The sequence below is a fragment of the Apium graveolens genome, chromosome 7, assembly GCF_009905375.1.
Source record: "Apium graveolens cultivar Ventura chromosome 7, ASM990537v1, whole genome shotgun sequence".
Lineage (NCBI taxonomy): Eukaryota > Viridiplantae > Streptophyta > Magnoliopsida > Apiales > Apiaceae > Apium > Apium graveolens.
In genome coordinates, this window is record NC_133653.1 from 135,408,454 (window position 1) to 135,435,336 (window position 26,883).

Consider the following 26,883-nt stretch of genomic DNA (forward strand, 5'->3'; position numbering starts at 1 on the left):
GCTCGAGTACCCTTGGCTCCACCATTTTTAATAAATTAACCATTAAGGGTTTTAAGGCGATTCTTTCGCGAGTGTCTTACCAACTGCCTAACACTCTTACCGTAATTGTTTCATACACTAATTAACCCTTTTGGTCTTTAACCTATGTTTCAAAGTAAGGCGAGGGGTAAGGGTTCGTTCGCGAAACGTCGTTACTTAAAACGGCCGTTTCTCCTAAACCGTTCATCGGAATCAAACAAACCACATATCAAAACGAAGCTCATAACATGAACTATCTAATCATGGCAATGGTCAAAACCTAACAGTGAGTTCAAGGGTTCTGATCTTAAGAACAAAAACAGTCTACGGTAAATCGGGCATTACGACGGCTATGTTTACGCGATTACCCAATTTTAAACAACTCCAAATCATCTCACAATCAACCCACAATAACAACCCAATTCAACCTCAAATCCAACATACAACCAACATCCATCCTTATCACATCATAACAACCCCAACCAATTCAATTTTAACATTCATACTTATGCCTAAGCTTAACTTTAACCCTTCTTAAGTTCTTTTAATCAAAACAACAACATTTACCATTCCAATTCAATACCATTTCAAATCCCAAACTCTAAATCACAACATCAAGCTACAATATCACCCTACTAATCAAAATCATCTTATAATACATAGGAATCTAGGGTTTGGAGATGATATACCTTCCTTGAAGTGGTGGGAGGAGCTAGGAAGCCTTAAGAAGCTTTGAGAAGTCTTAGGAATGCTTGGATCTTCAAGGAAAACAAGAAAAACTTCAAGTTAAAAACTTGAAAACACTATTCATAGTCTTCTTCTTTGATTAAATGAAGAAGATGGAGAAGGAATTGATGGCTTAAACTCATGATATAGCCCTAACTAAGCATGAAGATGATTAGGGAATTAACTCACCAATTTAGGAAGCTTGGATCTTTGATTTTGAATTTCTTGCTCTTTTGAATAGTAAAAAGCCGAGAGCTCTTCAAGAACAAGCCTTGGTTCTTTTTGATTTTGATGAAAATGATTTTGCTTGGCTTGGTTGGCTTGTTTTTGTGTTTGATTTAGTTAATTACCTTGTTGCCCTTAAATTTGTGTGGTTAAAAAGCCACCACACCTCCTTCCTTCCCATGTCATACTTGTGTCATCCTCATGATGTCATCCTCCCCTCCTTGTCCTCTTTCTATTGGTTGGATGACATCATCCCCACTAATCCCTTTGATTAACTTCCTAATTGTTTGCCTAATGACCGCTGATCTGTTATACGGTTCGCTTTACTTTCGTTCTCGTTTATCGTTTGAAGGATCATACCCGGGATCTTATTACTTAGGTTCCCTTAACCTTTCTCAATACATTATATTCCTTTTTATGATCCTCTATTATAATCCTTTAATTTAAATCTGTTTTATCCTGTTACCTTGTACTCAATCCTTTCCGTATCTAGTGGATTTCCGGGAAAAATCCAAGTGTTCGGAAATTGGATTCTGACGATCTTTACATACACTTATATACCACATAGAGTACTAATAATATCCCAGAAGATCAATAACAGAACCCCTACATAGTGTGGCATGAAAAGTTTTCTCATTCAGCAAAAATATTATTCATAAGGGTTTCAAAATTTTTCCAAAAATTGGGGTTATTACAACGACTCGTTTATTTTTTTTATTTTATTTATTTTATTTTATTTTATCCTAATATTTGGAAGTGTAATAAAGGTTTAGGTAAATAAATAAAATGTGCGTATTGGTTTTGGCAGCAGTTATGGATTGTAATATAACTATTTATGATTGTTGTTATGTGGGATTGAATTGTGTGATTTACTAATGAGTTATATGACTTTATTTGACTTGTGATAGTGATTTTATTGTAGTTTTAATTCCATAAATATTTGGATTGTCTTTAAAATTGGTTTTCTAATTTTATAATTTCAATAATTATTTTTAGGACTTTATAAAATTGAGAAATCAATATTTCATTGATTATTTATTTTTTTAAATAATTTTCTGAGTGTACTTATTTGTAAAATCCATATTTAATTCAGAAATTCTTTAAAAGTCACGAAAATTTTATTTTATCAAGTTCGTATTATTCTGAGAATTTTAAAATTATTTTTGAAATTTTCGGGAATCGTTTTACCCGCGCGTTGTTTCGTTATTTGTTAAAAAGCGGGTATAAAGCGTATCTTAAAAATTGTTTTAAAAATTCAAAACTATGATTTAAATAACTTCGGGATATTTGTATCATATTAAGCCTATTTTGGCGATGTTCTGATTAATACTTATTTACGAATTGTACCCTTAAAAATAGATTAAAACAGCGTGTCGGGCTTGCAGTCAGTTAAAACAAAAATAAAACGACACGTATCCAACGAAGTTGGACACGTGCCGTGCGTTGGTTCTTACAGGAGGGTGAGTAATCAATTTGGGGGGGGATAAATATCACTTCTCTTTGTCTCTCTTGGCTGTATCTCGATTCTCTCTGTTCTCTCTCGAATACTTCTAGTTTTGCTCGGCTCTTTCTTTTCTCGGCTATCATCTTCTTCCTTTTTGCTTCCCTGGGCTTCGTTCCTCTTACTGCTTCTTTCCGGCTTGTTTTTCCGGTGAGCCGCCGCTGTTATTCAGTTTGGCTTGGTTCAATTTTGCTCAGTTGGTATACATATATATATACATACATGTGTGTGCCCTGTATGTGCATATATGCTATGTTGTGTGTGTTGTGTTGTGTGTGTGTATGGGCGGCGCGTGGTCATGTGTGCTGCGGTTGCTGCTCTGTGGTTTCTCTGTTGGGCCTGTGCATTCGGGCCTTGTTTTTTGTTGTTGGGCCTTACAGTTGTGTTGACTATTAGGCTGATGGTTTGGGTTTTGTGGGCTGTTCATGTTCTGTTGGGTTGGATTATTGCAAATTTTAATTTTTAAATTCCTTTTATTGCAGGGAATTATTGATTAATATTCGTGATATTAATTATTCGTGTTGGAAATGGTTTTTAAAATAATTGGTAGAATTTGCGATGGAAACCCGAAATTAATCGGGTACCCGTAAAATTTTACCGCCGTTGATGATGAACTTCGGTGAGTCAACGGTGGACCGTGATGATCATTATCTGAGTCCTAATCTTAATAAATAAATAAAAATAAATCATATATTGGAATTATATATAATAATCGCGTGATTGTGAAATTGGTGGTATATCGAGACTTATGATTTGTTGGTTGTTGACGTCGATTGCAATCGACGGGTAGTCCTCTAAACAAATAAGATGCTGCCAAAATTTTCTAAAAATATATTATAAATATACATAATTATGTTCTACGCGTTACCCCTATTTATGTTTAGGATATGTGATTACGTGATTATGGGTATAATAATAATACGAGTCGGATTATCGGATTGAGTTGTTAGAATCTGAGGATATCAAGCATGTCGGTATAACTAATTAGAGTATTCTGTAATTGTAGATCCCAGTCGAGTTGTCTCAGGATCAAAGTCAGCGTGAAAGCTACTTAGGGTTTTGTAAAGCGTTGCAAGGCAAGTACCCCTGACCATTCTTTTATGGTTCAGTGCATATGAATAGCTAAATATTTTATTCTTGTAATGGAACATAAACGTTTTAAGTTACGTATCCCCTGTAGTTATAAATCACTGTTTTCAAATGGTTTAGGGGAGAAGTAACTTCGAAAGGTACCTATCTCGAATGAAATGAATTGTGAACTGGATTTTATATGTGTGATGGTTAAATAAATGATTTTAAAAATGAGATAGGTACAAGTGTTTTGAAAACTGGATAAAACGGTCAGATATGGGATACATTGGGGCCAGAGTAGGCCTATTGAGGTGGCGTAAGAGGCTAATTTGGTTGCGCGCACTATAAAACCGATTAGTCCAGCAGGTCAGAGACCTAGCTAGTCTCTGAGTTCCGGAACAGGTATATGGGATGGCAGTTAGAGCCGTCTGGTGTTGATAGCCTGATCAACTGTCTTCACATATCCTCTATGTATCTGATTTGGATTTGTGATTTACATAAGAGCATAAGTAGTTGATACAGCGGTTTTATAAAATGATTAACATGCTAAAATTGGACTCTGGTATTACACAACACACTACTATGTTATTTTAACAAAGCATGCTAGTTAGTGATATCCAGTTATCTCTGATTTTCATTATGAAATGTTGATATCATGATTACAGCTCTGTTCCTATTATTGTTACATTATTGTTTTATTCTATTATTCATATTTTGGTACTGCTGAGCGATTATGCTAACCCTTACAAACTGTTATGTATATCTCGCAGATGCCTAGAAGACCAGTCAGACCGACCCATGTTCCCGCCCCTACTGGACCCGGCTCCTCTGAGGTAGTTTGTATCAGACCATGAGGTCTGAGGAGTTGCTGAATAAACTTAGTGTGTGTTAGATGTTGAATAAAGAGTTTGTATTAGTGAGAACCTGAATTATACTTGAACCTAGATCAAATCTTGGTTTGGGGGTCAAGTTAGTATATTTTAATAATAATTCTGTTGTTTATATTTTTGGTAATGGTGTATAGTGACGTCAACTCCTAACCTCGGGGTTGAGGCCGTCACAGACGGGGTCAAGCTTTACAAATTAAGGGAACGATGTGCGGAGCTACCAGAGGGGGGGGGGGTAGAACAGGATCTTGTGGTTTATACACGAGCTTATCTTTTATACATCATTGGGGGCATATTGTTTCCTTCATCGATTCGATATACCGTGCATCCGAGGTATTTACTTGTATTTGTTGCATTTCAGTTTTTAAATTGTAGTTTATAGCATCTTAGTCCTTCACTGGTCCTTTTTTCTTGATTTTGCATATGAAGCCCCGTATTCTCATTTATTTCCAATTTGACACTATAATTCTTATAATTGGTGCATTTTAGTTCTTAAATTGTAGTTTATAGCATCTTAGTTCTAATTTGACATTAATGTCGCATTGTATTTGCATATCATGCCCTGTATTCTTACTTACTCTGTATTTTCTTTGTCGCAGGTACTTACAGCTCATTCAGGATTCACCTCGGATTAAATCGTATGCATGGGGAGCTGCTGTATTGAGCTATTTGTTTAGAGGTTTGACCAAGGCTGCTCATAAGAGTGCAATAACACTTAATGGATGCACGATGCTACTGATGTTGTGGGCACACGAGAAATTGTTACCTAGTGCTCCTAAGATTGCACCTGGGGTGGAGCTTGTTTGGCCGAGGGCTTTGGCATGGGCTGAGCCGAACCCTGATCAGAGGGTAAACCCTCACCACCATACAGGTACTGTTCTTTTTTACATATTTTCTATTTGAACTCTCCTTCGACCAAACATTTGCATGCTTTTGAACTATCCAATTTCATATGTTCCCTTATTGTTTTGCTTATACGTTAGTACCGAGGGGATTTTGACCGATTTAAGATGAGTTGGCTAACACGGGAGCCTTATCGGTTATTCTTTGATGCGGTGGACTATTCTGAGGAGCAGTATGTTGTCGAGCTGATGGATGCTTCGTATATAAGTCTCGGCCTTATTCCACTTATTTGCTTCGAGATTGTCGAGTATGTCATTCCGGACAGAGTCTTGAGACAGTTCGGTATGCTGCAACATATTCCAGATGATCCTATTGATATGTCTGCTCTGCGGAGGGACAGGTTATCTTGTTGGCAGAGGGACCAGCATATGACTACTCTAAGACAGTATCGGGATGAGTGGTATGCTTATCTTGATGGCCAGATAGAGCCCGTTGGAGAGGGGCAGTACGTGAGCATTGACCAGTATATGTACTGGTATAGGACCCATAGTAAGCTGAGGATTGCTCGTTTTGTGGGTGTTGATCCATGCAAGATAGTGTCGCGTGACTGGTGCTCTCAGCAGGACATGGTTGATGCGGTATGTTTTAGAGTTTAGTTTAATATTTGAATCTTGTATTCATTTATTTCATTGTTGCATTTTTATAGGGTGTTTAGGTAGATGATTAATAGTTAATGATTTGTGTAGCTTGACTGTGGGATGAGGACATTGCATGCTATTCACAGCCATGATCCCCCAGACTGGTTCTATGAGTGCATTCCTGAGTTTCTGATCCGTTATGATCGAGTCAACACTGAGTGGAGGGGTCCGACATTCAGTAGACCCAGTTTTGATAGACCCTCATGTGCACATGATATGCATATTGATCCAAGTGCTCCTCCTTCACCTGAGAAACGTACATGCGAGGTGCGTTTCATTTATGTCATTCCAAAATCCAGTCTACTATATTGAATGTGAATGTGTGTATGATCGTTATCTTATCGTGTTATTGCATGAGTTTGCTTCTGATTCTCATGATTCACCTACACAGGAAGCCAGTAAACGCCCTCGTCAGGTACTTACTCGAGTAGTCTACTACACCGAATTATATGTAGTTTTATCGAGTTATTGACATCTAATGTAGGATGAGACTGTAGTTCCTAACGCTGCGGCTATCCCTGTACATGTCTCTCATCCTGTTCAGATTGAGGTACTTATTTATATTCGAGCATGTTATTCGCGTAGTCTAACTCTTTAGTTTTAAGATGTATATAATGTTTGATACTCAGTGCATTTGTAGGTTGCTGCTACTGCCCCCCCTGCTTCTCAGTCGACCCCCTATCCGCCCCCCTGTTGTTCAGTCTGATGTTATTCAGTCTGAGGTACTACTCTTTAGTTTTATAACTTTACTTTTTTTTACTATTGTGTGTCTTATACATATTCGAGTATGTTATTCAAGTAGTCTAACTCTTTAGTTTTAGAGCTGTATAAAATGTTTGATACTCAATGCATTTATAGGTTGCTGCTACTGCTTCACAGTCGACCCCCTATCCGCCCCCCTGTTGTTCAGTCTGATGTTGTTCAGTCTGAGGTACAACTCTTTAGTTTTAGAACTTTACTTTTTTTTACTATTGTCTATCTTATACATATTCGAGTATGGGTGCTCTGTCACTACTCTCTTACGATATTTCAAGTTGGATAAAAAGAGCGACCCTAAAGAAAAGAACTCCAGACCGAGTTAGGAGAAATACCACGTTGGTGTTGACTATTTTAAGGGCTAGTTGACTTAATTTATTAAATCACTTTTTTCAAATTTTCCCATTACTACTGCATATTTTTATTATTTTAAGAGTTTTGGTGTTGAAAAATGTTTAAACAATATTAATATTACTAAACTTGGTTTTGTTAAAAAATAACATTAATATGCAACATTATGTGTAAATTTAAATAACGTTAATATTATGTAATTTAAATAGAAAAGTTAAAAGAACTAATGTACTACTTGTCAACAATTTTTAGGTTAAAACCTAAAAATTTCTTCGATCATGCTCCTCCCTTAGGGGACAGTTTCTTGCATCATGTTCTCCTCCGATCTCCCCACAATAATTGCACTTGCGAGGCTTGATCTTGATCTTTGAAGTTGCCGTCTCAATTCCATTTTTAAATCTTTTTTTTCCTTCCTTTAGTTTTCGATGTTGGAGGATCGAATATTGGATCATGTTGGTAGTCCTCTTGAGTTTTCGCCTCATGGGTTCTTTCGCTACGCTCTTCATCTGCAAAAGTATCTTTCAAGTATCTCTTCTCTCTATCAATCACACCCATTAAGTATTTATACAGTGAAACGGAACAACTACCAGAATCAGCTAAATCTTGAAAAGATTTGCACAATGCACCATACCTTAATGGTTGTGACGCACCATCATTACCAATAGCGAGAAGAGCATATGAAAGAGACCCCACAATTTTGTTACCGTTTATTGTCCACCTACCCATGATGAGACTTTCTGGTATCTTGATTTTTTGTTTTTTGTCAAGATAACGAATTATGTGTTTGCAAATCATCCCGAAATGTTCAAAGTTCTTACACGAGCATTCAATTTTTTCGTACATGAAAACCGTCACTCGATATTTTCTTCTACAATTCTCCAGCAGGGTAGCCTTCTCAACCAAATACAGTTTCGATATATAAGTTCCATTGTTTTTGACACTGTTCACGATGTAACATGTACTTTTCATAAGCTCCTTTTGAAAACGTTTGAACATTTCTTTCGTGTAGATTTCGGATGCATGCATTTTCAAGGACGAGTGCAAAACTAATCTCCTTTCCAATTGTTCGGTGCCATAATCGGCTTTAACCTCCTTCAGATATTGTGTCTCCAAAGCCTTTTGGGAGTTCTCAATGAATTCCTTCAAACCGGTAGATGATTGCACATATTCATCAAAAAAAGAATTTATAGACTCGCTTCTTGAAGTTGTAGTCATGCCGGCGGAAAAATGTTGCTTCGTGTAAGCACCAATCCCTTGAGTTCTAATAGCATACATGTCATTTAACCAAGCATGATCCTCAAGATCGTACTTCTCAACTAATTGCTCCCATCTACCTTCAAATTCTGTAGGTGTCAACGACTTGTACACATATGCATTAAACTCTGTCTTGAACTCCGGATAATTTGTGTACAAATAAGACAACTTCTCGGAAAACTTACTACTTATATGCCATGTACAATATGTATGCTTTGTTTGTGGCATAGGCATGACCTCGGCAATGGCATTTCCCAATGCAATGTGTTCGGAAGACGACACCTTTCGATCAATAAACAATCATAACAATACTCCATTCATACATTTCAGTTATCATCTGCGGTTTTTTATGTTTTTCATTAAAACTAATATTTTAATTATTTTTCCGATTATATATCTTATTTAATTTTAAATTCTTAACACATTATACAATTGATAATATAAATGGGAAGTAGTAATAAAATTAGTATAAATAGAACAAGTGGTTGTTAAAATTAATTATATACTTTTTAACTCCGTTATTATCAAAAACAAATTAATTAATTAAAATATGATTTTTTGTTATTTAGGAAACTAAATCACTACTTCATTGTTTCATTGCGGGGTTGCAATGAAACAATGCGGCAGTACCTGCAGCATTATGAAGTACTGCCGCAATACGGCAACCATCGGAGTTGTGGACCAAAACCCAATTATAAAATATATATATATATATATATCACAAAAGTTTTAAAAAAAATATAAGCGCGGGTTTACCGACAGCACTACTAAAGGTTCACCGTAGGGGCCCCGTAAAGATGCAACTTAGTTGGCGCCAAATGGAAACGGAATCAGCTACAGCTCGTTTGCAGTGTTTTCACGTCGGCAAATAGGTACCAAATGCCGTCCAATCCGTAGTGTAGTGCCGTATTTTTTTTTTCTCAAAATAATGATTAAAATACTGCGTACAAACTGTTTGATTAAATGTTAATTATAAACCTAGTACTTGATATTTATTTATCGAGAAACTGGTCCGATTACCGCAATCAGTCCAGTTCGCTCAAATTGCCGTTTTTGATGTCTGTGGCTCTAAGTGCCCACTAAACTCACCCATACGAGGGTGTCAGTATTAATATTCCACTTTTGCATTTGTTGCACATACAAACACAACACAATACCATGCAATGTAGCAAACACGCGATTCTTTGCTTCATTTCTGGCGTCTCTTTTACACTTTTTAATTACTAATTAGCTGTAGGTTTATTCTATTCATGTTTAGGATTGTCATATATTTATATCTCAAATGTGTGCGGACTTGCTTAAAATTTCCTTTGATTAAATGATTTTTAAAGATCAAAGATGTTTTGACATATAAATTTAGTTGGTCTTAATGTTTCTACACTTCAGTTATCATTTGAACATTTACCTATTTGTTTTGGTTATTTTGCGCTAGTTTTTTAAGTTTATACATATAGGAAGGACACATTAAATTTCATCAGTAATTACTTTTTTTAAAAAAATTTAAGTGGTAATACAGTAGCTGAATGTTGTTACACATAACATCTAAATTTTTATAAATAGCAACGAAGACCATAGAAATACTAAGTTCTGATTAAAAATTATTGACATATCTAGAGTTTCTATGACAATTTTTTTTTTCAAATTTCTGTATTATGCGGGATGGTGTAGCTATTCGGCCATTGTTAGGAAAAGCTGATGTGGTGCACGGAGTAAAGAAATTAGTTGTTAATTACTATTATTGACTTACAATGATAAATAAATTATAAGTAATTAAGTAGTTCAGGTTCTTTACAATAATATTGTAACTTTCACCCAGTATAACTCTCATGACATATTTATGAAAATTTGAGAAAAATGAAGCTAATTATGTTGCTATGGTTTGTTAGTGTGATTGTGTGGTACTTAATATTTGTTGCAAAGCATGTGAAAAGTTCGTGTTACTAAGAGCATATTCAATGATGTGCTATATCTTGTACTATAAGAACAAAAAATAAAAAAATGTCAATTCAATGGTGTGCTAAATTTTGTGCTAAAATAGCACAATGCTATAGTCAGTGTATGTCAAATGGTGATTTAAACATGTGTAGCCATTACTATTATTTAGTATCAAAAAGTAGATTTTGGTGCTAAAATAGCTCCATGGCTCCAATTGTTTGTCTCTATCTTGTTCTAAAATTCTTTTACTCTCTAAGTACTCCACTATTTTGAATACAAAATTATTTTTCTACCTAAATTTTTTAATTTTTGATGAGGTGAGATGAGCTGGGATGATGTGTCAGTTATAGCTACACCTATCTTTTGTTCTATTATTGGCACAAATTATAGCATTGAGCTATTTTAGCACAAGATATAGAATACCATTAGGAGTGATAAATTTTAGTTTTTGTGCTACAATATAAATAAATATAGAACAAGATTTAGCACACTATTTGTTTTGCGCTTAGTTTGTGCAATATTTAGCACAAAATAAAGATGGTGCTATAACTGCGAACTCATCAAAAGTTTTAAAATTAGGGGGGGGGGGTAATGGATAAAGTATGTAATTAAGAGTGTGGGCACTTGGAAGGTAGTTAAATTTGTATTTAATGTGTAGAGTTTTTTGTAAGTTCTTTAAATTCGGAACAAAATTTAAAACAAACCATTTGAGACATTATAATATTTTAGCATCAAAATTCACTTTTTGGTACTAAATTATAGCAATAGCTACACCCATTTTTACACCAGCATTGGCTTTGCCCTAATATAAGAGTGCTAAAACTCGCAATAAATTTAATCTTTTATATAATAATGTATGTGTAGAAGGTGCTTGCTTGATAAGTTTAATATTTGCATGCCAACAAATTTGTAATTAATTGGTAAGAGATATTATCTGTGATTTTTAAAGGGTTATTGCATCTAATGAAGATTTTGGGTTATTTCATCTAACAAAGATTTTTGTCAAAGACTTCATTTTTATTGTTGTTGCTGGAACTTATGTGATTCTGTCTAGCATGGGTATTGTGTTTTTAAACTCTATGTAATCTATGATTTTAAAAAACTATATTGCTGCCAATCAATTGTTCATTTTAAATTTATGTTACTTTCGCTCTATAAAGTGTAATAATGTTAGCAAATTGTTTTGTAAAAAACAGGTTTAATATGAAAAGTTGACACAACATCCCCTGATTTTTAAAAACTATCATATCTGTGAACGATATAGTTCTATTTTTTATATTCAGTATGAAGAATTTACGGTATATATATACTACTAATAGCTAGATTACTGATAAACATAAATACAATGATAAGAGGTACATGATAACTATGTACTAGTGGATAGCTACACAAACTAACCCTGTGATAAAAAATATCCTTTTGGAGATAGTTATGTTATCAGCTCCTCGGAAGCCTATAGTGTACGAGGCAATAGACGAAGCTTGGAGCGAAGCAACAAAAACTGACGAGTACCCAAAGGCTTGGTAAAAACGTCACCAATTTGATCGGCGGAGGAGATAAATTGAACTTGAAGAGTGCCATTCGAAATATGTTCACGCACAAAGTGATAATCAAGTTCGATGTGCTTAGTATGAGCATGAAAAATAGGATTTGCTGTCAGATAGATCACACCAATATTGTCACACCGTAAACTTGGCTTCCGAGGACACGGAATGCCAAAATCAGTTAACAACGATTGAATCCATAGTTATTCTGAATTTGTATTAGCAACTGCTTTGTATTTACTTTCAGTAGAAGGACGAGCAACTATTGGCTGCTTCTTTGCCGTCCAAGAAATTAAAGAGTTCCCTAAATAAATGGCATAACCATTAGTGGAGTGGCGATCATCCGGACAACTACCCAAGTCACTATCAGAAAAAGATTGCAACTGAGTGTTAGAATTAACAGAAAAGAAAAGGGTAAACTCATTGGTGTGCTTAAGAAAGCGCAACAAACGTTTCACAGCTTGCCGATGAACATCAGTAGGTTCGTCCATAAATTGACAAAGGCGGTTTACAGCAAAAGCAATATCTGGACGAGTGAAAGTTGCATACTGCAGTGCCCCAACAACCTCTCTGTATTTCTCACTAGAAGCTAAAGGGATACCAACTACCTTCGATAATGGTGGAGATGCTGCCATTGGAGTGAGGCAGCCTTTAGCATCAGCCATACCAGTCTATTCGAGCAGGTCATTAATATATTTGGTCTGACTTAATGTAGTTCCTTTTCAAAATTGAGAACTTCAATTCCAAGAAATTAACTTAAAGGAACAACATCTCGAACTAGAAAATTGCTTATTTAAGCATGACATAAATTTTTCTAAGAGTAGTGGTGAAATGCCGGTTTATATTATGTCATCGACATATACTAACAAAAATATACGAGAAGTACCTTGTCGAAGAATGAATAAGAAAGAAACTTCCCTAGAAGCTGTGAACCCGAATGCCAATAAAAAGGAACTCAATTTATTGAACCATTCACGAAGTGATTGTTTCAAGCCGTATAAGAATCTTTGTAATAGGCAAACATAATCTGGATGATCAGAATCTTCGAAACCTCGAGGTTGTTCCATAAAAACTCTTTCTTGGAGGCTGCCATGTAGAAAAGCATTAGAAATATCTAATTGCTTCATGGGCCAATGATTATTGGTAGCAAGGGTGATGATTATGTGTATCGTGGTTGCTTTCACTACCGGGCTAAAAGTCTCATTAAAATCAATACCATTTTGTTGATCATATCCTTTCGCCACCAATCGAGCCTTGTATCTTAATATGGTGCCATCTAAGTTCTTTTTGATTCTGTATGCCCATTTATTGCCAACTACATTAACATTTGGTGGCCTAGGTACCAACTTTCAAGTGTTGTTTTGCAACAAAGCATGCATTTCATTAATCATGACCTCCCTCCATTCTTTACGTTTAACAGCTTGTGTAACGTACGAGGTTCATGATCTGGCAAGGAATTTTGGTTGGAGATGTAGAAGTGTGCTTCACGGTGTTTCATAGTACTAGGTCTCAGCTTCATGTGGTGGGTTCTAGGAGGAGATGCTGGTGGTGTAGGTGGCGATGACTGAGCTTGGCTTATGTGCTGAGAAAAAGTAAATGGGTGAGATATTATAGAATCAGAATAAGAAGAGTTAGGATTACCTGTAATTTGTGAAGGAGAAGTGGCAGAACCAATAACCTCAAGCCAGGGAACTGTCGGAATACTTTGTGGCCGAGAAAATGTGTTGCTGACATGTTGAAAAGGAAATATAGTCTCGTTAAATTTGACATGTCTATCTATATAAATCTTATCATTTTGAATGTCCAGACACCGATGACCGTGATGATCAGGAGAGGGACCTAGATAGGCACAGTCTTTTGTGCGGAAATTAAATTTATTGGGATTACAAGGACGTAATTACGTCTTATATATAATTGGAGTAAGGGAGTTCTTATGGTTCAGTTTGGTCGTCACGGATAATTTAGTAATTTACTTGGAAAGGAGTAAGCAATTTTGATGGTACGGTTTGATCGTCAGGGTAATTTAGTAATTAACTTGGAAGAAAATAAGAAAATAATTAAAAAAACAAGGCTTTAAACGTGATGGTCGCGATCAAGACATAACTTAGAAGAGGGTGCAGATTAAGACATAACTTAGAAGAGGAGATCAAAACATAACTTAGAAGAGGATATGTTCATGCAACACTGGAATTTGTAAATAAAAATATTTAAAAACTAGGAGAAAAAAAATTAATACAAATACAATAGGTATATATATATTTTTAGACTAATATATGATTTAAGAATAAGTAATAATAGTTATAAAGTCTTTTTCATGATTAGTAATTATAATTTTATCAAACACAGTTGGAAAATATTATTAATTTGAAAATTACTTTGCAAATAAATATGTATTGAATATATTAGTTTACAATTTTTATTTTAATATAAAAATTGATGTGAAGGATTTATTATGGTATATTTTGGTCGTCCTTTTAAAGTTAGACTTGGCAATTAAAAATTAAAAAATGTTGTTAGTTCAGAAATTATTCAGCAAAATTTGTGAATGGGATTTGAATATATAATTTTATAATTTTTACAAGAAAATGAAAAATTATTTACATATATTATAATATAGTTAAAGCGACTAAAATAGAATACATAATCGAAGGATCATTCCTTTTTGCGGTATACGATATAGGGAATTTCACTAAATCTATTTTTATAAAATCTCTAATAACCATTTATCCTTATTTCAACAAAGGAAAATTTGAATATTTTAAACTTAGAAAAATATACTATACAATTAAAACAAAACGTTAGTAATAAAAAAATGTATGAAAATATAAATTTACAATATTTTTTATAATTTTTTTTAATATAAAAATAAAAATAACTAATATTAATAAAGCTTCTCGTGCATTACACGGGTACAGAGCTAGTAATGGAATAATGGTACAACCAAAATTTTTAAAGAATTCAAAACTAGGTTGTTTACCATATAAAAAAAGTGTGGAGAATTTTCATGGAGTACATCGGTCGGTAAGCCACTAATTAAAGTGATAGCTGTACCATAGGAATAAGGCCAAAAACGAAAAGGAATAAAACTGTGAGCCAACAATGTAAGACCTGTGTCAACTAAATGCCTTATTTCTGCTATTCCGTTTTGTTCGTGTGTATAAGAGCATTTCCAATGGAGGTTGTCAAATCTTATGTGGCATGGCACCATTGGTTGCCAATCTATTAGAGTTGTATGGTTGCCAAGAGGTTGGCTATCAAGGTTGCCAAAACTTGGCAACTTCCTAAAATGGTTAAAATATATATACAAATGCAAAAAAATTATATCAATAATGCCTTTTTTAGTTTATAAGTCATTTGCAATTTAATTTAAGGGGCCACATAGACAAAAATTAAAGTTTGCTAACTATTGGAGTAGAATGTTGCCAAGTTGATATAAAATTGAGTGAAAATAAAATATTAATATATATGATGATTTGGAAAAGTTGACAACTAGCTTGACAACCCCTTATTGGATATGCTCTAAGGGCAGGCTATACGATGAATGATACCATGATTTCGAAAGTACTTAATTAATTTTTGGTATTCACCACCCCAGTCAGAATGAAAAGCTGTGATTGTGGTGGAAAATTGATTTTCAACAAGCACCTTAAAATTAACGAATGTATCATACACTTCATGTTTAGTTTTCGAAATATAACAAAGTGAGTCTTGTATAGTCATCAATGAATATCACAAAATATCGAAATCTAAAATTTGACAAAATGGGAAAAGGGCCCCAAACATCTGAGTGAACAATATCAAAAGGTTTTGAACTTTTATGTTCAACAAGAGCTACAGAAATGTTGGATAATTTTCCTAACAAACAAGAACATCTATTTTGGGGATGACCGAGTCGTGAATGCTAGACATGAAAAGGAGCAGCTTCAGCCATAAGAGCATTAGGTTTCTTGAAAATCGGCATATGATACAACCCATTTTTATTCACGCCTTGCAGGAGTCATTGCTTTGTTTTCTGATCCTTGATAAGAAAGAAAGAAGGCCAAAATTCAAAGAAACAATTATTGTCATGACAGAATTGTGAGAGAGAAAGTAATGGTTTGGTAATACGAGGGACATGTAAAATATTATGTAAAGAAAGTTATCTAGAAAAAGAAGATATATGAGAGTGAGTGACCAATAGAAAAAATATGTAATCCTTTACCATTTCCAACCACTAAATCACCACCACCTGTATAAGGCATATGGAGATCAAAACTAGAAAGATCTGGGGTAATGTGACAATTTGCACCAGTATCGACCATCTATGGAGCTGCATAAGATGTCCTGCATAAGTGTGCCTGTGGATAAGCTGGCCTTGGGTTGAATAGTGAGGTATAACATCGACACCTATCAGCTCTATGATTCCTCATATTGTAGATTTGACAAGCTGGCCGATTATTTTTCCATGAATGGTTACGATTTGGCGGGTTAGGCAGCAACGGTGGTAATGTATTTTGAAGTGGAAAATTCTTGTTGAATGGTGATGCCTGAGGTTTATAAGAAAGGTGGGCAAGTGGAGTTTCATGGCGTCCTCGAAGATGAATTTCATGAGCAAGAAGATGGCCATGCAATTCATTGAAACTAACAGGTTCGGGACAAAGGTTTATGCCGTTATAATACTGTGATATTAGGCACCAATGTTCCGATAGATCATGGCATTAAATTCAGCAGGGGTCATGGCTCGACTAGCAAATGCTAATTCATCAGAGAGAGATTTCCCCTTCTGAAGATACTGAGAGACAGACAAGTCATTTTTCTTTAATTCTTGTAATTCACTGTTGAGTTGGAGTTGTCTATTTTGAGAAATAGAGCCAAACGTGCTAGCCAAGGCTGCCCATACATCTTTAGATAAAGAAAGACGAATAATGTAAGGAAAAACTTCTTCAGCGAGAGAAGACAGTAACCACGAAAGAAGCATTTGATCACGTTGGAACCAAAGTTGATACTCAGGATTTGGAATTGCATCGGGAGGAGATGCAGAATTTAGAATAGTTTTCAAAGGGGAGGTGTTTCATCGATAAAACTCATGAGATTTTGATAATTTAAAAGAGGCGAAAATTGAGTCTTCCGGGCTAAGTAATTTTTGGTCAATTTGATAGAAAATGAATGGTGAGCAGAAGTAGATATAGCCGGGGGAGCAATAGGTTGAGTAAGTTGGTTGGTAGCGGCCATTGCAATTGTAGCTTGACAAGGAACAAGAAAATGAAAGGAAAGGAAATATATATATATATATACACACATATATATATGAGTAAATGACACTTTGCACCCCTTATAAATATTTACTTTTTCAGTTTGATCTTAAATTTTTAATTTTGGCAGAATGTATCCCTTAATTTTAAATTTCACTTTATATTGCACCCTTTTAATAATTTTCGTCCAAAATAACCGTTATTGTCAGGGGTAAAGTTGGAATGGTTTTTAAAGTTTATATAATGACGATATGCACCCCATAGTTTTAATATTTTGACGATATGCACTCTATATAATTTTATAGTTTATATTTTATTTTAAATTTTCATAACTTTTGAAATCCATAAAAATATATATTATAAAATTAAATTAAAGAATAAAACATATAACAGACAAACTGGCTAGGGTCGAGTGTGATTTTTTTTAAAAGAAATAAACCGAAACCCAAAATTAATGTTATAAAAACGATCTAAATCAAACCAAATGCTATAAAATTAATGAAATCTTGAACCCATATATAAACATAAAATTTGATGATTTTTAGTAAATTATTATATTATGAAATCCAAACCAAACCGAATAAAGTAGAAAATTTTGGTTTGTGTAGTTTAGTTTAGTTAGAGCTCTAAACGAACCGAACTCGGACGAACTTTTAAGGAATTCGGACAAAATCTTAATGAACCGAACACTGTTCGATAAGCTTTTCGGACAAAATTTCTTGTTCGAACTAGAGTTCGATAATATTCGAATTGAACACGAAATGTTCGCGAACTCAACGAACCGAAGCGAACACAAACGAACACGAACGGTTCGCGAACATCATTTGTATTTTTTTTAAAAAATAATTTTAAATATTATTTCAAGTAAAAAATTATATCAAACTATTAATATATATTTTTTCATAAATAAAATATATATTTTAAATAACTATAAAATATATTTAATAAATATTATTAATAATACCTATACTATTTATACATATAATATTATAAAAATATTATTTTTTTCGAACCGAACTCGAGCTTAACGAACGAACCGAACTCGAATCAAACACGAACCAAACTTGAGTTGAACACCTTAAAAGTTCGATTCGGTTCGTTAAGATTATCGGACAAGAAATGTTGTTCGAACTCGAGTTCGATAAGCTTATCGGACGAGTTTATCGCACTCGAACTCGAACGAACCGAACGAGTTAAACGAACAGCTCGGTTCGTTTACAGCCCTAAGTTCAGTGGATTCTAAGAAAAAGAATGTCCAATAACACTGCATGCATTTTACGAGTTTTTAATTTGGTACATATTTTGTAGCTAATTTATTTTAAAAAAAAAAATAAGAACATGAATCAAATGCAGTATTTAGTAACACTAAAAAATTTGAAAAATTAGGAAATAGTTTTAATAGAGATTTATTATAAAAATATTAAAACAAAAATAAGAAATTATAAATTATATAGATTGTGCCGAAAAGTGATATCAAAACCTAGACACATATATTTGATAAAATAGATATCCTTTGATATTATTATTTAAAAATATATATAATTTAAAATTATCTACATAGTATTTAAATTAAATTAATTTGAATAAAAGACTTATTTGTGATTTTAATTCATATTTAATAGAGAATATTTATATTTTAATTATTTTTTAAGTAAAAAAATATTACCTAATATTATCATACAAATTTATATATTTTTTGAAATGATTCGAAATTAAAATCGGGGTGTAATCTGTTACAATATTATAAATACGGGGTGCACATTGTAATGACATAAACATAAATAAATTATTCCGATTTTACCCTTGAAAATTGTTAAAAGAGGTGCGATATGAAACGAAATTAAAAGTTGAGTGATGCATTCTGCCGAAATTAAAAGTTTAAGATCAAACCGAAAAAGTGAATATCTATAAGGGGTGCAAAGTGCAATTTCCTCTCTCTCTATATATATATATTTGAATATCAGAGTGGTTCTGATACCATTTGAACGATATAGTTCTATCCCTTATATTCAGTATGAAGAATTTACAGGATATATACTACTGATAGCTAGATTACAAATAAACATAAATACAATGATAAGAGATATATTATAACTATGTACTAGTGGATAACTACACAAACTGACTCTGTGATAACAAATATCCTTTTGGAGATAGTTACGTTATCAATATCAACCCCTAGCTTTTATCAATACTACAGTAGCTTTTATTCAATGGAAGCATTTCCGATTATTTTGTTTTGCCACTAATATTATATGTTACGAGGGCTTCTTCTTTTTTCTTTAAAAAAAAAATTATTCAAGTACTTTGGGGTTTTTTTGTCAATTTTCTAAAGAGGCTGTTTTGTTTACTTTCAAGAAGTTGGGGACTGTTTGTCAATTTTCTAAAACTTGGGAATGTTTTGTCAATTCTTAAGAACTCGAGGGCTTTTTTTGTCAATTTTCAAAATTCTAACACACTAGTATGTTAGTTTATACAACATTTATAATTTTATATCACCGAAAGGATTGTTAAGGCACTGGTATGTTACTTTATACTACAACATTTATATCACCAAAAGGATTTTTATTTTGATTTCATGATACACTCAAATATTCAGTACAATTACACCTATTATCTACTTGTGTTAAATAACTAGGTTATATGCCAGAAAAGTCGGGCTCAAAACTATACCACTTCAATCCTAGCTGAATTAGTCCATAGTCCATTGTCTATATATCTCGATTCAGACCACGGTCTTCTGCAAAAAAATAATAACATTATGTTTTAAGTATGGTATGTGCATTTACCTTTTTAATATCTCCTTTCAAGGTGTGTAAATTGGTATAGTTGTTGAGACAAGAAAATGTAGACTTTTTAAGAGAGAAGCATTAGTGTTGAATATGATGTTATGAAGTTTTCGATTGTGTTTGGCTCTCAGCTACTTTTTAAGGATGACTAATCTGGCATCGTATACAGTAGTCTTATTGGTTGAATCTCTAGGGTGTTGTAGAAGTATTATTAAAGAGCAGACTCCAAGACTTGTAGTCTGTAGAAATTAATTAATTGTGGGTATATGCCGGAGAGGTGCTTCTCAAGTAGCTATTTGCATATGTTTCTACAGACTACAGTCTGCACCCGAATGAAGAGGTAGAGGTTCTTTTACTTTGTGATTCAATCTAAGTCCTGAATTGGTGCTTTTGTATTGAAATACCCAAGCAGGGTGTACATCGTGATCATTATAAACTATTGTGTTTGATTATTTTTGCGGGTTTTCACCTTAATCAGAGAAGTTATCAGAGCGGAGTGTATAATCAGTATAAATTTCTATAGAATCATATTAAATAAGGCCGTTACCAAATGAAAGGGCAATTTATTTAAATTTCCCTTCATATGTTATATGAAACAGTGTATTGATAGAACTAGAGCAGGGAATATTTACTAAAATAACCTCTCTACTTTAGGACCGTACATCCAAGTAGGACATCCGCGGCAATTATTTTTTTTGAGTAGTGCTAGGTGTACAGAATTTTGTACAAAATATTTGTACATAATGACATGACATTTGATGTGGGGTGTTTTAATTGGTTTTGTTGATGTAAATGCAGGGGGCGCATTCCAATTAAAACACACCACATGTCATTATGTACAAAATTTTGTACACCATTCTGTACACCAAGCATTTTCCATTTTTATTTAGTATCCTGCTGAAATTAGTGTCTCGTTGAATTTTAGTTTATGTATCATCATATAAGTTCCCCTTAAAGAAGTAATTTAGTAAACTTTAAGTAGTGGGCACAACTTTACTAGTTGCATAGAAATTTCGTAATCACGAGGATTTGTTCAGCACCTGGTGAAAGCTGTAAATTCGTAGAAGAGACCATAAACAGGATAGCTCTCTAGGGCAAATGTTGAATAGCTCATTTGGGATCAAACTTCTTCAAACCTGCCCTTAATATATTTACTTTGAAGAATGTTCCAAAATATTTGATGTTAGAAGGGATAAATTATCAATGAATTGATTATTGAAGATAAAAGGAGGAGAATGCATGTTTCCAAGGCAAGCAAATTGTATAGAGTTTATATGTTCAGTCTCCAGCAACCATCTTATAATTTGGTTGGGAACTTGAAATTTGACTATCATAAACCTAGAACTTAGATCTTATTAGGAGTCCGGACTGAAATGCAACTGAACCCGGGTACAAATATTTGTGTCGTACGTTGTGATTTCAAAAGATTTTGTAGACTGTTTAGCAATATATTTTTTCGCTAAGCAAATTTTTGTTGCTAAGCAATATATTTTTTGAATAGCCTTCGAGTTGGGAGAGAAATGATCCCTGAACACCCTCTCAATCTTTTGCTCATTTAGATTAGACAGGGCAGATGAATAACTGTCATAATGGCATTTATGTAGGAAGTAAAATTTTTAAATTGTTAACTCAAAATCAATATGTTCCATCATTTTTTTCACAATACAGTATATTTTTATTACATATTCATATCACATGCTACATATATTAAATTCGAATGGTAGTATTCTACAGATCAAGTATTAACTTGAAACCTAAAAGAAAGTGTCAACAGGCAAACTGAGAGAAAGTTATTTACATAATTAAAGATCATTTGATGACTGCTTTCCAGAAATGGATATCAGTATCAAAAGTCATAACCAGTGTAAGCAAGTGATTAGTTAGAGCCCACAGGATAATATTGATTGTACTTCCATATCAAACAAACTAGATGAGTAAAAATGGGCCCTGTTAAAAGAGAGACAAGAATCTTTCAGAAAGCTAGATAATGGAGTCTTCTAGGGGACAGTTAAAATTGTGTTGTTCCTTTTTGACCATCAAACTCTACTTATGATATGCTTGTTAGTTGTTAAGTCAATGATTATCTGAAGATGTTAATATATGGAAGCATGAGAATCCTATGTGAATTATATATTATCTTAATTTGCTAAGATCCTTATCGGTTTTCATTGAACAAAAAACTTATGCTCCACCAAAGTTGATAACATTTGTAGTAAATATTTTTAAACTCTAGTGTATAAAGGACAGATTTGAAGAGAGTGCCATCCCCCTTTCTGTTTTGATGTTAGCTGCAGTGCTAAGAGAAATTTAAAGTTCAACACTTTTCCATTACATTCAATCTAGTGTTTTCTTTTTCTTTTTAGTCGCCACCAGTTAGGACGAGCTCTGAATCATAATCTAATTCTTCATTATTTGTAAAGATACATATTGCTTGACAGGACAGGCAATACAGGAACCTTTCAGACTCTTCTGTGTTAAGGAAATTATACACACACCTGCATGTATGTGCCATTAATGAAGAACTTGCTAAGAATATTTTTCCAGTGTATTTCATGCATATAATGCAAGGCTTCTGTAGAGACATCCGGTTTATGTGTCACATACAGAACAAATATGTAGTGTTTGGAAGGACAGTGATATTTGATCCTTGTCAGTAATGATGATTTTGTGTTCCTTATTGTCCATGACTATAGTCGGGGTCTCCCCAAAATACTCTCCTCTTATGTGGACAAATTTAAGATAGTATATTTCTGGACTGATGATTTACATTTTACACTAATGAAAGTAGTAGTGTCATATTTTTGCTTGACAAAAAATAAAATAAAAATATTGTCATATTTTTACTTGTTTGTTCGGTATGCACTATTCAACTACGTTTGGCTCTTCTCTAATTGAGCTTCACTTTTAATCTATGAACAAATTGAGTTTTAGTGCGTCTAAACTTTGATTCTTGTAAAAGTTCTAAGAGCAGGGTAGGTTTTTGACTCAGAGTAAACTTGCATAGAGACTCAAAAGACTGTAGATAAGAAGTCTTTTGTTATAAATTCATGAACATCCCCGTGAAATAGGTTTATGAACAAAATTGTGAACATGCACGATGGGTAGACCGGTAAACGATATTGAATATTTGATTATCTTTCCTATTAATTTTGGATATACTAACATAAAATATTGATGGTAGTGAGCATAAAATTTTCACAAGTTATGCTTAGATAGATGGTACTAGTATTATGTAATTTAAAATGTTTTGAATGTGTATAAATCTATGAAGAACAAGTGGCATTGTGGCATCATGGTTCAAAGTTTGAACCAAATTTTTCAACAAGTCTATTTTTTGAGGTGGAAACGGGAAGTGCATATCTCAGCTCATTTAGTTTCGCCTGCAGGTTTACAGCCCAGTATATGGCCTTGGGGATTTGGCTGATACTTTTTATTGCAGGCACCTAATTAGGAAGGAACTGAGAAATGCTTAGTGGCAGAGAGGGAGTAGAAAGAAACATTGTCCTTTTTGGGGCTGTTGATGCTTTTTGCTGCCGTTTGGTTTGGTTTGGTTTGGTTCAGACGATATCAACCTGGTTACAGGGAACCAGAATGTTCTATGTATGGTTGAAATGAAAATCGCATTCTCATTAAGCACATAATTCATTCCCTACCTACTTGCACTGAAATTCTAAATCATTATCATTCCGTTATCTACATTAGCATTCAAATACATAGGGCCCTAATCAAGAATATTTTCTTTCCAAGAGCATCTAACCTGTAAAAGGTGTGTGTGTGTGTGTGTGTGAGGGAGGGTAGGTTTGTGTTGTATTGTGTTGTGTTGTTTGTGGACCATATATTCAGACACTGGTGTTCTTTAAACACGAATTTGAACCTGGCTTGCTCTTTTAGTTACATATATGTGCTGCACCAGACCATCTCATGCAAACTAAAAAATGTAGTTGGCTTAAGTAGACTGATATGTTATTGCAGGTGTTTGTTTGGCGGAGTGTTCTGTTTTTTTTATGTGTTCAGTATTTCTGAATCTAAAATTCATATTCAATCAGTTTTTGGTGAAACGCCCATATCCGATTTGAAATTATTTGTATAATACTCATGTACACTAAAAAAATAGTAATTTAATTATATATAAAACTATAACATGTGAAGCACTTGCCCTAATTTATAAGTGAAATCATTGAAATTCCTTAAGAACATTTGTTTAGGAATTTATATTAAAAGATCTAACAAAACAACGAAGTCAGATCTAATTCAATATCAGAAACATAGTCCATTAGAAAAGCATAAAAATGAAAAAGCCCTTATGAGTAAGGACTATAAAAGGCATACAAAGTAAAAGATAAAAGAGTAAAGAAAAAGAAAAGAGATTGATGGGGCTGGGCTACTTAGGGCCAAAAAGGGATGACTCAGATTTCATGCATCTTGAATACTGAGCTACTTGATCTTCTCACTTTCATGAATTTGAGCTTACCTGGAGAAAATTAATGATTTCTTTAGATATACTTTGCATGGAAATGAAAAGGACAAGTTATGTAAAATTTGTGAAAACACTCAAATATATGAATGATGTCTTGCAGTGATTTGAAGATGTGAACTTACCAAAATATATCATGGAGATGTTATGTGGCTAATATGGAGATCTGCTGCCAGGCTCCCTAGGAGCATTGCATCTGAAACATTCCATTCTACTAGCAAAGTTGTGTTCATTACAGCCTAACCTGCAGCTTGCACAAATTTATCCGGCTCAAAATTTTTCATTTGAAACTTACCTATAAATTTTAAGTTTTCAGCTAAACCTGGTACAAATCCAATCACCGGACTTCCATGCAGAGCGTCCGCTGCTACCACTTCCCCCATTAATACTCCCAAAACCTCTTCCGCGAGAAATGTCACCACCTGCATCAAATCCTCCTCCGCCGCCTGTTTCATCCTTGAAAGCACCACATTTGAAACAGCTAGAGCGGCTTGCAAAATTGTGAGCACCACAGTTTCCAATATTACAGTACCAGTCACCAGGCCTGACATCAGGACCGGTGAGTCCAAAAGGCGACAAGCCTGTGTTCCTCATTCCAGAGCCTGCTCCGAATCCAAAGTCTATGACACCTCTGTCAATGCTGCCATGCCTTGGCTCACCACAACGCTGGCACGAGTCTCTCCTCTGGAAGTTGAGGTGCTGGCATGACCTGCAGTTCCAATCTCCTGGCCTGTTCATGTTTCCTGCAATCATACGTATTGGTAATTATCATGCATGCATGTGTGATTATATATGTGTTGATGAAAAAAAAATACATATATATGATAGAGTAGCTAACTAATTAAATTACCTTGGAACATGAAAGTAAACGGATAATGCTAAAAAAAAAAAAACAAGAAGCGAGAAATGGAGGAGATGATAGATAAAATGGAAAATGTGATCTTATAAGTTTGATGAGGGAGTGAGGGGGTATTATATAGTTGGAGGAGGGACCTAAAATCGAGGCAAATTGTGAAGCTGGACTGTAAAATATTCTTGAGTTGTACAAAGGAATCAAATGATGAATAAAAATTAAAGAAAAAAAGTAGGGGGGGGGGGAGGGGAATATAATTAAGAGGAAGATAAATATGGCTAAAGAAAGATGATAGATTATAGTGAAATTTGAATAAAGCTTTAGGCTACGCCTTCTTTTGAGGCTTCTAAGGTGTTGGGAGTCATCAACACTGAACACTTACCAATAAATTCTTCTTCTCGCATTACAAAGATGCCCTTCTCCTCTTCCTTCTTTATTTCATCAGTCGTCTATTTTATAAAAATCCAAAATCACAACAAAACCCCCTCCTGCCATCGGAAACTAGTTTAGCTAATTAATTTAAGTGTTACCCAGAGTTTGTCATGTGATTCTTTGGAGGTTTTCAGATTGCCTTTGGAGGTTTTCAGATCAATATTTCAGCTAAATAACGTGATTTCATTGTTTATTGCGCGACTCAAATTGTGTAACCATTTCGTAGGTTTCTACTTTAATTTATCTATTTTTGTTTTATCAGCACTTATCGTGTGAATCAATTTTGTAACTTCTATAGCAGTGTTTGAATCAATCTCTTTATTTCATATAAACCTTAGATTTTAGGGAGCCTCTGATATAGTTTAATGGAACCCAATTATGTCCGAAGACCGAACCCGAACCCGAATTATTTTATATTATTTTAAAATTCTGTGAATTTTGACCGTGAAACCAAATCCCGCTAATTCCGCTCAAAGTTAGATCAATTATCGTCAAAATCAATATAAACAAGTATTGTTATAAAAATCGAATAATTTTACGAAGATGAATTATTGAAAGTTCGGAAGTTAATCCAATCGGATTTATACTTTCATATTTTACAAAGTATTTGAACGTTAGAAATGCGTATTGAAAGTATTCAAAAATTCAGCCAAATGTTCGGTCTTTAAAAATGCAATCAGCTTTCGTTTTTTTATTTTATAATATTGAGAAGTTCAAAACTCAGACTTTTATTTTGTAGTTATGAAAATTTTGAGTCATGAAATATTGTAATGAAACCATTATTATAAATGAAAGTCGTACCTTCATCTATTGAACATGTTGGGTCCCGAAGTATCGTAGAAAGGGGTTGAATACGATACTCACTAAATTAAAAAAAAATTGAATATTTTGCGGATATATAATTTAGTATTCGGTTAGTAGTTCTGTGTTCTCTAAATAGTGTTTAGGACAATAAAGTAACGAACACAACATATTCGGAGAAGTATATATTCATATATAAATCCTCGGGGGTGTTGTTACACTCCAGTAAATAAATTAACCGACTACAATCCAAAAATAACAAGGTTGGGTCCCGAAGTTTTCAAGCTCTAACTGGCGACTACTAGGAACAAGGTGAAGTTTTCCTTAGCAAATTGCTAATTGCGAGCCCTTGCATCACTAGGAGAACTAACTTGTGCAAAGAAGAGGAAAGGGTTGCACTTGGTTTCCTTCTCTTCTAGGTGGCGACTAGAGGTGCTCCATAGGATGCTTACTTGTGATTACAAGCTCCTAGAGGAGTTTCCTTAGTGAGCTGC

At 34.0% G+C, this 26,883-nt stretch overlaps 2 protein-coding genes and 1 long non-coding RNA gene across 4 annotated transcripts; 1 reads left to right on the top strand and 2 right to left on the bottom strand.

Annotated features, from left to right (window-relative positions):
* Positions 1-7,469: 7,469 nt before the first annotated feature.
* LOC141674046 (protein FAR1-RELATED SEQUENCE 5-like) lies at positions 7,470-8,564 on the bottom strand. The gene has a single exon (XM_074480771.1). The coding sequence runs from the start codon at positions 8,562-8,564 to the stop codon at positions 7,470-7,472; it is 1,095 nt and encodes a 364-aa protein (XP_074336872.1).
* A 388-nt stretch (positions 8,565-8,952) lies between these two features.
* Positions 8,953-23,704, top strand: LOC141675072 (uncharacterized). Its single transcript, XR_012555878.1, has 2 exons — positions 8,953-9,202; positions 23,216-23,704. It is a non-coding gene; the product is annotated as an uncharacterized LOC141675072 (long non-coding RNA).
* Positions 23,705-24,076: 372 nt separating this feature from the next.
* On the bottom strand, positions 24,077-25,575 carry LOC141670805 (RNA-binding protein involved in heterochromatin assembly dri1-like). Of its 2 annotated transcripts, none has more exons than XM_074476806.1 (4): positions 25,539-25,575; positions 24,626-25,046; positions 24,429-24,547; positions 24,077-24,300 (listed from the first exon to the last, which is right to left on the bottom strand). In XM_074476806.1, exons 1-3 carry the CDS (start codon positions 25,558-25,560, stop codon positions 24,457-24,459), a joined length of 534 nt encoding a protein of 177 aa, XP_074332907.1. In that variant the 5' UTR covers positions 25,561-25,575; the 3' UTR covers positions 24,077-24,300; positions 24,429-24,456. The 2 variants fall into 2 exon arrangements, with proteins under 2 accessions (XP_074332907.1, XP_074332908.1); XM_074476807.1 differs by lacking the exon at positions 25,539-25,575 and adding an exon at positions 25,154-25,304.
* Between the last annotated feature and the right edge of the window lie 1,308 nt (positions 25,576-26,883).